Source organism: Strongylocentrotus purpuratus, unplaced genomic scaffold (assembly GCF_000002235.5).
Source record: "Strongylocentrotus purpuratus isolate Spur 01 unplaced genomic scaffold, Spur_5.0 spur5_scaffold_6, whole genome shotgun sequence".
Lineage (NCBI taxonomy): Eukaryota > Metazoa > Echinodermata > Echinoidea > Camarodonta > Strongylocentrotidae > Strongylocentrotus > Strongylocentrotus purpuratus.
In genome coordinates this window covers 21,723,967-21,738,467 of record NW_022145612.1, presented here as the reverse complement: position 1 = coordinate 21,738,467, position 14,501 = coordinate 21,723,967, and the positions used below count along the sequence as shown (strand labels likewise).

Here is a 14,501-nt window from a genome sequence, read left to right as displayed (position 1 = left end):
GTGATCAAACAAGATACAGTTAATATTCACTTGGTTTTATGCCAAGTATACACAGTTTTCTACACGCACTGGATACAGAAGGGGGTTGCGGACAGTTCCACAGAATGTTCCACGACCAAAAATAAAGAAGAAAATGATACTTGATAGAAAGGGGGGAAAAGCAGAAGGACTTTGTGTACTTTTCACGTCTGTCACATTATTTTGTAATGACTCTATTTTTACATTTAAGGTTACATATATCTAAGTATATACCGTCAAACCAGTTTTTTTTTTCCTTCCCCTTTGTATTTAGGACCTTTAGGAAGATCCTTGCAAAAACGATTGGTAATTCGGTTTGATTTGGTTTGATTTTCCGTATAAAAGAACCATGGTAGGCCTACATAGGCCTACACTGATTTTCTTTTCTTCAAAGAATACGACCACTTGATTCAAAGCTGATGAATATCATAATAAATGGCCTTAATTGTTCTCCTTAGAGATTCAGAAAGAAGTTAGGAAAGAAAGAAGAGCCGACAAGAAGAAAGATTGAAAAAAAGATACCAACGATTTAAACCGTATGAATAAATTGGCAGTGTCAGTCGTTTTGAAAACAAGCGCGGCATTATCGGCCTAAATAGGTGTAGGCCTACTTAGAAAATATAGGATTTCCCAGCGAAATTCGCGAATTTAATTGTCATTCAAATTCATTTACTTTGCATTTAAGTTATAGCGCAGATCGGCTTTGCCATGCCAATTATCATTCAATTTTCCCGTTTTGGTATTCAATTTAGGATTTTGGTCGAAGGGTTTCATATGGATCTGTCATTTAATTTAGAAACTGCTCAACCTGAGCATTCACTTGTCAACCGGTCATTTTTATCATTCAAATTAACACCTGTCATTCGTATGCGAATTATGTTTATTCAAGTTAGGAATGTGAGGGGGAAGAAATGCAACACACGTTCAGTACAGTAAAATGCATGATTTGCCATTAGGGTCTTTTCTGTTATTCCATTTATTAATTTTGAGAACAATGCATACGGGTGTAGTCAGACATTAGGTATAGGCCTAAAGAAGGGGCGAAATCAAGAGATATGGCATTTCTGCACGGACATGTTCATAAAAGTACCCCGGAAAAGTGGGGATACAAAAATACCTACCCCAGTCACAGTATTGTACCCTTTCTCCATAATGAAATTGTGATAAATTTATGATGAAACACAAGACAAACAACTTCCTTACATGAAAATTTACAAAAATATTGATAAATGTATTTTTTTTCTTCTTAACAATCAAACTTAAAAGATGATGAATATAAGATAAATCTATAAGTATATAAAGTGTATAAATGCAAGAAAATAACATGTGATGAAATACACATGGACAAAAACAATCTTGAAAGAAAAAGTGTGTAATGAACGAGAACTATATATTGACCATCACTAAGTGCACACTGTGCTAATGCTACAAATAAATCGAATGCTAAAAGTAGACCTTCGCGATGTCAGAAATCGTGCGCCAAATCGAATGACCAAATAGCAAAAGAAACACATTATTCATTAATTTGAATGAAACATACATGAATTCTAACGAATAGGTTCTACTTCATAGATTTGAAAACTAGAAAAAGGAATATAAACCCAAATATATCTGACAGCACTAAAACCGTCGAATTTGAACGCAAGACAAATTAATTTAAATGACTAGCAAATTTGGCCGGAAAATATATTCAATGATGGCGAAACAAATTTGACGACCCCCCCCCCCCCCCCTGCACTCGATGAGTGTTATTTCATATAAAATAAGACGGTAAAACTAATACCTCATAATATGAGGTATTAGTTTTATTTCTTTGTTTCATATTATGAAACAAAGAAATATCGATCTGTAGGTAAATGATAGGATTTTATAGTTAGGCCGGGGCCGGGGATCCGGGAAATGGGAAAATAACTATAATGCGTATCAAAATGACAAGTAAAAGTTTAAGCACAGACACTATGAACATAACTGACAAAGAAAGCGGACAAAATAAAGGAACGTCCCTTCACTGCTATTATGTAAAAAGGTGAATATGCATGTTTACATAATAGCAATGAAGGGCCTTGTTCCTTTGTCTACCTGAGGAACTGTATATTTTGTCCGCTTTCTTTGTCAGCCATATTCATAGTGAGATAGAATGGGCATTCCTTCTTAAATTTTGATATACTGTGTTTTCATATGTGCTAATAATATTTCTGAATATACAAATAAAATGGGGGATTTCCTTCTGAATTTACATACGGGCATGTTTATCTCGATTTTGTCATCTGTAGACATACTATAGAACACATTGCCATCGTTAATTTCGAGTTAATTAGGCCTTGTCGTTGAAGAAAAAAGGGTCTTGAAAACCCGCGGAGCGCTGGCCGAGGACCATAGCGAAAATATACAAAGCACGGCGCTCCAGCCTTCTCAGATATCAGCCCAAACGTCCCTGGATAAAGTCCGGGGATAAAGTCAGCAAGACTACCTACATGTACTCAATAGCAAGTTTCGATGCGCGGCCGGTCATCAACGAACAAACGATACAACGCGCGGCTAATTCAAGTTGATGGATCCGTTTCGTTTTGTCAGTTAGGAGGGATTTGAGTACAGCTATGGAGCGTGATAAACAAGATGTCCAGTCGGTCACCTCGGAAAAAACACAAAGTGCAAATGTTATTCGAGGCACAGATAGGAGTAACACAGTTTCGAAATTATTTGGCTTCGGAAAAGTGAGTAAATTTGAGAGTTCTTTTGTAAACATTCAGCCTTGCTATGTCCCATCTATTGAAATTTGTGTAGGGTCTGTGAATATTCAACTGGATGCTTAAGTTAGACTAGTTCTGTGACGGTTCTGTTCAGAGTCGCGGTATGGGCATAGGTCTACCGTTGTTGTCAGATGTTAGTTACTTTTATATACGTTTAAGTGATGCATCAAATTACAGGTAATTAGATTAGAGGAAAACAAAATGACTGGTGAGTTTTACCACAAAGAAAGCATCAGAGTCGAGAGTCACAGACCGAAAATTTCTGATCAATGCTATTAAACGCGTATTAGCGCTGCAGTACGTGTAGAGGTAGCAAATGCACACATAATTTAAATAGTCAATACACTTATTGCACACAATGAAGATGATGTGGCTGATTGGCAAGTTTGACAGTAGACTTACAATTTGAATTTTTAAATTATTCTTTCTAACATCAGTAAGTTGAAAAAAATTGTATTTTACTGCTATTCAGGTGTCATCAATTGTCACTTAACTTAAGTACTGATTCTAAGTGAAATCAGTTGAGTTTTGTACAGTGGTGTTTGAAATGTTGAGAATCAATAGCACAGCTTTTACATGGCCAGGATAGTAATGCAGCTATGTGAGGAGCTTTACAATATATACTCATGTATACAAATGCATTAAAATATCTGACAGTGATCATGAATCATTCATTCAATGTAATGTATATGAGTTTTTTTTATGACCATCTCCTTTTTTCTTTCTGTTCTAACATATCCTAATTAATTCCTATTACTTGTCTCTTTGTTTTATTTCAAGGCCCTCATTAACAGGTTCTTTGGATGAAAGAATACCAACAGTAATTTCATTGAGGCCACCTTTTATTGTGAAAGAGAATATGAAAGATTTATTATGATTTAACCATGCAAACATCCCAATCATCATTTATTATCACTACTATGTATTTCTGTTGATTGCAAAACAGACTGAATATTCTAAGGAAGAGCACTGGGCGATTCAAGCAGCCCTAAGGCAACGTCTAGGACCAGATTTTGTCAGTCAGAGAGCTGGTGCTGGTGGGCAGAAGGTAAAAGACAAGTAACATTTGTATGTAAGCAAATCATTAATTATCATGTATCCTTCTAATAGGTCCATTATTATTACAATTCAACACATTTTAAAATAATGGTCTGCATATATATATATATGGGAAAAATGTCCCCCCCCCCCCCCCCTCTCTCTCTCACCCTCTATCTCTCTCTCTCTCTCTCTCTCTCTATCTCTCTCTAGTTAACTGAACTGTTAACTATGTAATTTTACAACTTAATATAACTCTATCTATTATACTTATAGTGGTAAATATTGATATGGAAATGAAATGGGAACAATATCCTGCAGAGTTCTGAAGTCAGTTTAAGTTTAGCAATGGAAAATCGTTGATAGTATGACCAAGTTCCAATAAATAGAATAAAATGAAAGTTATTTTCGCCTTTTTATGTTATATACTTGTTGAATAGATAATGAGAAAAATACTTTTTCCTATGTTGCTAGTAAACTTGCTAGTAATTGTCAAAGTTTACATATTCATCAAAAAGTAATCATGAAGCTTACTATCAAAGCAAGGATAAAATCTAATACCCCTAGTTGCAGTATTCTTGTTCATATTATAATGTACACAAATTGTACATTGTTAAATATTCATTGTTTGATAGCTATTAATGATTATGATAATAATAATAATAATAATAATGATAGTATAATGATGATGATGATGATGATGATGATGATTACAATGATAATGATATTCCCTTCTTGTATAGCGCCTATCACTTTATGATATAACATCTCTATGCACTTCAAAAGGACTTTAGATGTTATTACCCCAGCTTTAGCACCGGCAATGAATCCTGTCTTGTTTTCCCAGAGTAGCCTCATCAGTATCAATACTGTTCTCCCTGAGCTATTCAATATTTCCCCTTTCTTAAACTCACTCTCTCTCCTCTCTTACCTTTTGCTAATATTTGTCTAGTTGGCCTACATTGAAGGATGGCGTTTAATCAACCTAGCCAACGAGACTTTTGGCTTTAATGGCTGGTCACATTCGATCACCAATCAGACAATAGGTAAGATGTGGTTCATACTATCTATTCAGGATGAAGTCCCTCAGATAGGATGTTGAATGGAGCCAATATGTGGCTGTACCCATGCTTGCATGATACATACATGTACATGTACAGAGATGCCAACTAGTACCAGATGCCAACAATATGAAACGCGTAGAAACATGCACACGTAAACCCCCCAAAACCCAGAAAAAATGTTGAACAACGAGCCTACATGGGCGGGAAATACGCAGAATCGGTAGCTTTACAATTTACTCATTAAATGTTAATGAAATAGCAAACATTTTACTTGCCCGTTCTTACCAGTAAAACTTATTTTCTGACATTTTACTGTCCCAGAGCCAATGGGCCAGTGGTATAGTGTTGAGTTTTCATGAAAATCCGATTTTGGGGGATACTCAGTTGTTGTTTTTTGTGTCAAGAGGTTGGCATCTCTGCATGTATGTGCATTGCAGAATCACTGCCGATCAGGCCCAACTATACACCGTCTTTAAAAGTAATAGTTCTGAAATTAGAAGTGCGTTTGAGAGAGAAACTTTCTTCAGTATTCATTATGCAGTAATTGGTTATTCAGAACAACAAAATATGAAAGAAAACTTGCTGGAAGTCACTCTGAAAAGCAATTACCTTTGATATGCTCATTAGGGTGGATGTGTTGAAACACTATTATTTGTGTCATGAGGAGGCTGTATGTGTTGCTGACATCTTTGCATTGTTTGGCGTTCAACAATAAGGGATAGAGCAACATCGATCTGGCGCTGCTCAGTGGCTGCCGGGCTCAGAATTTCCATTTTCGGTTTAATACAATTTGGAGTGGACTTTAAAAGATTATTATTATGATTATTATTGTTTTCTCTATCTCCTTGTGCAGATTTTGTAGACCATGTAGGAGGGAGGTTCTACGTGGGTGTGAGTGCTATCATTAGAGTAGAGCTCAAGGTAAATTTGATCTATAGAATTCTGTCTTACTTAGATATAAGTTTAGATTTCTCTAATCAATCACAGCCACTTTGTAAGTTGACATATATTCTGTGGAGTTGTTTAAAGACTGTCACTACTACTGGGCCAGGAGGGATTAGACCACACAGCGAGGTCACTGACAGGTGGCTATCTCATCAACTCAGCTCTCAACTGATAAGAAAAAGAGGATCATGGGGGACCAACAGGCATTGATTGGGGAAGTTTTCTATATAGAGGGAGCAAGTAGCTACAAGTAGGACAGTGGAGCTTTAATTAAAGAATCCTGGGGGGTGTTTCACAAAGACTAAGATCAACTTTAAGTTGGACTTAACTATGATAGGCCATTCATGCCACTGGTTGCTCTCACTTTGATTATGATCTATGAACTATGATCTTTGGATAATATTTTTTCCCTCAATAATGAACTATCGAAAAATGTAAATTCTTTAGATTTGTGACCATGATTTATACGTCCCTTGAGAGACCAATGCCAGTAAATGTTGAGAGCAAACAGTGGCATGAACAGCCTGCCATAGTTAAGTCCAACTTAAAGTCGATCTTAGTCTTTGTGAAACATCCCCCTGGTACACTCCTACAAAGGAATATATTTTATGTAAATTTTGTTGAAAATATGCCAACTGGGGTGGCAGTTTTAGTTTTAACCTGCATCAAAATAGATGGTTGTTTATAATTCTGTAGTAACATTTAATTGCCTAATTTTATGCCAATCAGTCTGAATCTGTTTATGATCTGTGATTAACAAATTTCTAGAAGAAAAACTAACGTCCAGGCAAGATTAATATTATAATACATACATTTATAATTTAGGTAGATAGAGACAGTCAGTTTTCCCTACCGGTATATCGTTTTACCTTTTTGTCAGCAACTATTACTTCATCGATTTTGGTTGATTGATTACAAGACAAAAATTGCTAGTGTTTCTGAAAAGAAAGTATACCACTAAAAGGGATGCAGAAATGCATTCTTGTACCACAAAATGTCTATTAGTGATATGAATTACCTTTTTTTCTTCTTCATTTCTGTTGTTTTACAGGATGGTGTTTATCATGAAGACTTAGGCTATGGTGTCAGTGAGGGAATGAAATCAAAGGCATTGGCGCTGGAGAAAGCTCGTAAAGAAGCTGTTACCGATGGACTCAAGAGGTCTCTCAAGTAAGCATTGCCACAATTTAAGACAGATATAATCTGTTTGGAGAACGAAGGCCGCTAACTCGTATGCTTTTACCCTGGCTCTGAACAGACAATATTCTGATTACCAATGGAAGTCCCAACAAACTATTTAGTACCCCGATGATATTTTGGAAAGTTTCACTGCACATTTAAAAGTGTGATTTGTGTTATCACGCTTATATATGAGATGATGCGGTGGTTAGTAGGATAGCTTTGTTGCTATTAAATGTTGTATCAGTATAGTTTTATATGACAAGAAATTCTTTGCTTTGAAACCTTTGCCTGTTTCAAAATTATAGAATGACCATGATATGGTTTTATCAGTCATCTGGGGTGGAACAAACTAATTGTCTTGATAATCAATCATTGAAATGCTTTCATGTTTGCTGATGATTTATTGCACCTATTTCTTTCTTTCAGGAGCTTTGGAAATTGCTTAGGGAACTGTCTGAATGACAAGACATATCTACGATCAATTGGAAAAGCACCCAAAAAAGTAAGTACATTGATAGCATGAATTGATCAAATGGCTCTTCTATGTTAACTAATACAATCTGTAAAGAGCAAGGCATAAATTGTGTGTATACATTTAGGTCTGATAGCTATATAATGGAGAGTGAAGAACATATTTTCATTGTATTATTTATTGATAAGTTAGATAATAGAAATATGTGTGTGAGATGAAATTTATTCTTCAATGTTTATATCTGATGATATGTTTCTCCCTTATCATGTAGCAAGAAACTCTACATGACATTGTCACAATGAAGAAGACAGACATAGACAGCGATGTACTGAAAGCTCGGTATGAACGTCCTGTTAACCATTCACCATCAAATCACCCGGCCTTTGCCCAAGGGGGTTCAGGAACCGGGCCGCAGTTTACCCCTCCTATGCCTGTCCAGCAATCAAGAAGCTCAAGGCCTGTTTCCACGTTAGCTGCATCAAGTGCTTCTACCCCTGGTAGCAGTGTGAACAGGACGCCATCAGGTGCAGGGATCCCTAATAGTTCATCAGTGATGAATAGAAAGACTGGTAATCAAACAGGAAGCCCCGTTATGGGTGTAGCTGGAGGCATGGAGACTCCACGACATGATGGGAGAAAGGGTAACCTGCAACAATCAGTAGATGCCTCTCCAATGTGTGTACTGGCCAATGTCATTATGGATGAAAAGTGAGAATGATTTCTTCAGTAGTTGATAAACCAAAAAGATCATTTACCAACTGAGAAATAATCAGGATCATGCCTTCACTTTTCTTGTGTCCTGTGTTTAATAATCCTATACATATACATATATTTATGTACCGACTAGGACTGACAGGTCGGCAAATCCAGTCTTTATTCTTTCATTTGTCTTGCTAAATAAAATTAAACACCATTACTGAAGATAAGTTTATTATTGGGAAAAAAAGTCTGTTCACTTGCAAAATAAATGACTGTGAAGGTAACTGGAGAAAATCCTTGAAGATTGAAAGATTCTAAAAAACTGGAAACTTTTGCTCATGAAATGTTTGCCAATTTTGTGAGAGATTCAGATTTGCAAAAAAACCATGCACAAAATAATTGCATTACAACTATTAAACTCAACACAATTTTTGCCTGCGATCGTGAAAGTTTTCTTGCTGTAAAGATCGCTCTCATTTAATATAGCGTGAAAGTTTCTGGTTACCGTATACAGTTGATAGGCTTTTTGTTGTTTTCATGCGCATGGCTATATCCTTTCATGTTCCCATCCTAGGAAGTCTTCTCCCGAGGGTGCCACCCCTATGAACATAGATGACCAACTGAAACTGAGAAAGCTGAGGCAACAACAGAAGCAACAGGAGTTCAGGGAGCAGCTCAAACGTAAACAGCAGCAGGGCCAACAAACATCTGCAGTAGGTTTCCAGGGAAAAGGGTTTTGTATAATTCTAACTAAAGATATAAAAAATGTGTTTGTGTGGAGAAACAAATTTGAAATTGCTTACATAAAGTTGTTGAGATGTCAATCAAAATAAGAAATAGCTCGAAAGAGGTCAGTAACAGGTCTATTAAAAAAAAAATATTTCTAATTTTGCCTGATTAAAACTTTAAGAAAGGAGAAATGATTTTTATCTCATCTGACAACATGGGTATTTCTCATTTTATTACATCAATTCTCAAATTGATTTTTCTTCTTCATTAAAAAGAAGAGTTTTTAAAATCTGTTTTCTTTACCCTCGTCTTTAGTCTTTATTCACCCTCTCTCCTTCCCCTCCCTCCTCCTGATGTTTTGTACAATGTGAATGATATGTTCCCTTCCCAATTTTATGTAAATTTCATATTCTTACCGTACCTTTCCAATGATCTAGGGAACTACAAAGAATAACCCACAGCAGGCAGACGTTCCACCAAATCTAGAAATGGATGGTAAGTTCTGAAATATTCATGTATAACATTGCAAATTTGGTACATTAAGTTTTTTATATAGCTTTCAATATCTCCTCTTCTGAATATTTTGCAAGTGTTTAAAAATATTTATATTTTACATTAACCAGAGCCCAATACGTTGAAAACTGCCATTTCTGTAATAGCCAGTTTACACAGAATTTGTTTTTGCCTTGGATATCCTGTGTAAAAAAACACAGCATGAACAAAGCCCATAATCCCATTATATTAGAAAAGGGCTATGTAAATGACATTGATTGAGATACAAATCATAATTCATACATAACTTATAGTATTGTCCTATAACTGTAGTTCTTATAATGTGTACAATTTTTTGTTATATTCGATAAGATATAGTGTTACTGGATCTATCATCTCCATATTGTGATAATAATAATAATAGTGGGTTTTTGTATAGCACTCATGTCTGTCAGACTTAATACTCCTGGGGCACCTGATTATTACCCTGGCTTTGGCAAGGCTGCCATTACGGCACTCTACCATTTCAAGGAACCAATTCCTGCCAGGTACCCATTTACATCACCTGGGTTGAGTGTGGCAAATGTAGATCAATGTCTTGCCAAAGGACATAAGCGCCGCGGCGGGACTTGAACCGCGGACCTTGTGATCCACAGTCCGGTGACATATCCACTCGACCACAACACCTCTGATAGATATTTCTTTGGACCTCTCTCTCCCTTCTCAGACATGCCATTCCCTCTTGCCACCTCAACTCCACTTGACACCTTGATACTTGGTGGTAAGGCATCCACAACAACTACGTGTACCAACACAACGCCCGTTACAGGAACGACCACAAGTGCATCCATTTCAGCTGCTGCTCAGCTTCAGCAGTTGGGTGATGTCGAAAGTTTGTTAGCTGAAGGTAATAATAATTAAATGAAAAGTTATACATTCATACGTTTGATTGATGTGGTACGTATCAAATCTAAAACTAAAATTTTTGTCTGCATATTGGAAGTGCTGTTTGAATATGCATACCCTGGCTTTAGTTCTGGTAGCTGTCAAGAGCACAGAGTGCACCTGATGATATACACATGCATCAGGAGAGGCAATTATGTCTTATTTCAGGATACATATATATTGAGTGATCTTGCAGTTTCAGTTTTGAGATTATAATTTATTTTATAACTTATTAATTTCATTGTATTTTTTAAAAGACAAAATTACAATGACTCCCACAACAAGAATGTAATGTGTAACTTTGCCATATTTTACCATATATATAGTCAAACCTGCAAATCACAATTAGGTGAAGACAATGCTTTGGGGGATTTGCTTAGTGAAACATTAAAGGAACTAGTACATAGAGACCACCTGCACACCGCAGGAATGCATTTTCATTTGGTCTCCTTTGAGCAGTCTTTCTGTATAATTTCACCGTATACCAGTTCCATAGTGCATTTTAAAGTGTAGATAATATTTTTTTTTTTACCTCTGCACTATCTTCAGATGATCCAGAATTCTGGGCCTCCCAGTGCTTCGTTGATGCAGGTGAAGTGGGTCCAGTGGGAACGATAAACACCGCTGGCTCCAGTACCACTAATCAACAACAACCCACTGGACCAGGGAGGGGGTACAGCCTGGGGGGACAGGGCCAACAGAAAGGCCATGGTGTCTTCCAGCATGGTGGCAGTGGTCAAGGGAAAGAAAATGCTTCCGCTGGGCGGGTTGTTACAAGGTCGGGCAGCAGCAGGCAGTATGACGGAGGTAAGGATTTTCTTGTATTGTATAGATCTATGTCTTGTAACTATCAATAAAGCAGGGCTTGATCTTAACATGTGCCCAGAATGCATGCATGGGCTCTGTCATGTGAGTCTGGAATCCCAAAATTTCTAAAATAAAACAAAAAGGACTCTTGTTTAAAGAAAATGAATATCTGGATCTGGATCCCATGAGAGAAAAGTGAGTGTGAAGTCCTAAGTATAGGTCGTAGTCATTTTGTCTTTTTGAGAGAGAGAGACAGGCAGACTCACAGACACAACGATAGAGAGACAGACACGGACAAACAGCCAGATACATAGGTATAGTAGAAGGAGAGTGAAGAGAGGATACTGAATACTTTAACTATTATACTATCTGTACATGAACGAAACCAAGTGATATAAGGCCATTCTGATGAGAATAAGCAAATCTCTCATCCTACTTTGTTGTTGTCTTTGTTCTTTTCTGTAGATGGTGGAGCAGCAGCATTGAAAAGAAGGAGAATGGATACCATGTAGGGATAAGTCAGCTTATCAAAATAATTAAAGATATGGACAGTTGATTGAATTAGATTTATTTATGCAAAACATTCCACCAGGATAGGTCTTGTATGTGCTTTCATCCCTACCTCATACGAGAAAGAGTTCTGATCAGAGAAAAGGAATAAGACTTGAGAGCTGGTCAGAGCTCAGTGATAACAGTATTGATAATTTTTTTTCCCCCCAATCACTCTCCTATTGTTAACATGGGAAATGAAATCAACATTGTTGTTGGTCAGACCTGGGGGGCGTTTCACAGAACTTGTCATCAGTGACAAATGACAAGTTTTGTTATAAGCTACTGAAATCCTTGCTTATGATTGGTTATCAGCAGATTTTTCACTGATTTTTGTCATTGAAAAAAGGCTTTGTGAAACGGGTCCCATGATGATTATGCTAATTTACCCCTCTCTAATTAAGAGTGAATGTTGTGGCGTAGTGACTCAAGAAGAAGAAGATGTACCCCTTCATTGTCTCATTGGTAATTGCTTTTGCTTAGCCAGCGACTTAAAATGGACCTCAAAGATGATACTTGTGAACCAATAATATTTCAGAAAAACTCATGTGGGCAGAGTCCATCGTGCTTGATTGACTAGATTCCCGACAATTTTGTCATTCAGATTTGACCATTATAATTTGTTTAATATTATATATGCGTATATAGTCATTGTAATTGTTACTGTCAAGGTCTGACAAGGTCCTCATACATATGTGATGTGTTTTCAAAGATCCCTTACCACAATCATGTAGGTGTAATATAACAATAATAATAATAACAGGTATTCATCTGCATGTTTTAAACTTACATGGCATTCTTCACTATGAACTTATATGCCTGTATGTAAGTTTGCAGAACCAGAGTAGCATTGTATGAATGCCATATAATGAAAGGAGAAACTGGGTATAGATAAATGTTAGTTATTCTCTCAGGTATAAGTCCATCCAGTTTTTTAATTGTAAAGAGGCAAGCTGGTTCTTATAAATTCTAGTAATTTATAATAAAAAATCAAGAATAGAATGTCCCCTGCATACAGGACTATCCAGGCATGATATTGTACTTGTACAATAAAAGACATTTCTTTGTCTACTTAGAAGATTTTGCCTGGCATGAATATACAAATGTATACTCCCAATTTGCTAGAATCTTAACAAATGAAATTGACAAATGTGTGCAAAGTTTATACATTAAGGTAAGAATTTGTTTGTTTTTTATCACTGTGACAAAGTTCTAATTTATTTATATTACTTTAGATGTTTGTGGTGTCATGTGTCTGAAAGTATCTAAGAGTTCCTGTTATTCAGACAAGTAGCAGTTATTTAAAAGCTTTATCAGTTGTGTTCAAAACTTATACCATTATCTTAACATTTCTTTGACCATGTGACAACCCCCCCCCCCCTCCAAAAACACTCTTTGAGAGCGGTTTTAGGAATTAACAAAATCACTTTAATTTCTGAATGTAATTTTGATTTGTGGTGATGAAATTGCATTTATAAAAGATAAACCTACTCAAATTGATTAAAGAAGACAGAATTTTTGAATAAAATGTAAAGAAAGAAAACCACACTCATTGGAACCATCTCGTCTCTCTTTGCACGTGGGGGACCATGTGCCAGGATCATAAGCTCGATTTTATCTCCTTTTCTCACAACACAATTATTTCTACTAAAATCGTTTGGCAGGTTTAATTATTTGTAGTTTTGAAAATTCAGTCTAAGTTTCGTGGGATTCCTGTTATTACCAGAACTCATGACTCCTTTATACTTCTGATTTAATAGTCAACAGTTGAACACAACTCATTTTAATTTAGTCATTTGAATATGCACGTCTCTGATGTGACTATGTAGAGTTACATGTACTAGTGTGATTAATCAGGAATAACAGATGCAAATGAAGTTGTTTCTTTCAAGATTTGTAGCTAAAATTTGAACGGCATCTTAGTTACCGGTATGTGTCATTAGTTTAGATATTAATGCACATTTTCACGCTCCAGCACAATCACATCCTAATTGTACAGCAAGATCACTTAAATATGTAATGAATGTAGCAAATTTAATCCTAGATTACATTACTTTTTCATAAGCAGTTGCAGCCATATGTCAAACAATTTTACTTGTAAAATCTGTAGGATTTCTCTATCTTATCGTAGACCATGTATATGAAAGTGATGACCTCTTTATAAACTTTTCTTGCCTGTATGATGAAACTTCTGAAGACACTTCAAGAGAACAAACAATCGGCATATCCTCTTTAAATGAATTAAAAGTGGTATGTAATGCCAGATTTCAACTGTGTTTTCAACTATCAAGAACCTTTCAATAGGCTTAAAAATGACATTTTGAGAGACTTGTTGTAAATTAAGCTTTAAAAGTACTTAATTCATTGATATGTTGTGGGAGATATTGCAATACCGGTAATGTTCCTGTACATGCTATATTTAACTTTGACATGCAGTAATATTGTATGTCAATATTATGCTACTGACAATTTTACAGGTTCTATATATGCATCTTTTACATGTGAATAATGCTAGGATTGGTTGTGTAATGTGTATATTTTTCACTCCGTGCCTTTGTACTATTTTTGGATCCATTTTTGTGAAGCCATGCATCATTGAAATTATATGCACATGTTTTTTTTACTTTTACATCCCATGTCAGAATTGTGTTATTGAAAAGTGAATGCCTGGTGAAGATTTGAAAAGTTGGATTTTTATGTAAGAAATGAAAGATAGAGAGAGAGAGAGAGAAAGAAAGAGTCTCAAGAACATTCAACAGGGTGCTGCTAAGTCTAAGGGAATGGATTAATTGGGTGTTAGAAAGAGATACA

General features: G+C 36.0%; 1 protein-coding gene across 2 annotated transcripts; it reads left to right on the top strand.

Moving 5' to 3' along the window:
• Positions 1 to 2,527: 2,527 nt before the first annotated feature.
• Positions 2,528 to 14,319, top strand: LOC579051 (DNA repair and recombination protein rhm52). 2 transcript variants are annotated; one of them, XM_779186.5, is made up of 12 exons: positions 2,528 to 2,732; positions 3,715 to 3,816; positions 4,759 to 4,852; positions 5,724 to 5,791; positions 6,867 to 6,985; positions 7,424 to 7,499; positions 7,741 to 8,177; positions 8,743 to 8,881; positions 9,335 to 9,392; positions 10,117 to 10,296; positions 10,884 to 11,141; positions 11,607 to 14,319. In XM_779186.5, exons 1-12 carry the CDS (start codon positions 2,616 to 2,618, stop codon positions 11,651 to 11,653), a joined length of 1,695 nt encoding a protein of 564 aa, XP_784279.4. In that variant the 5' UTR covers positions 2,528 to 2,615; the 3' UTR covers positions 11,654 to 14,319. The 2 variants fall into 2 exon arrangements, with proteins under 2 accessions (XP_784279.4, XP_030827941.1); XM_030972081.1 differs by having other exon boundaries at positions 11,604 to 14,319.
• The last annotated feature ends 182 nt before the right edge of the window (positions 14,320 to 14,501 follow it).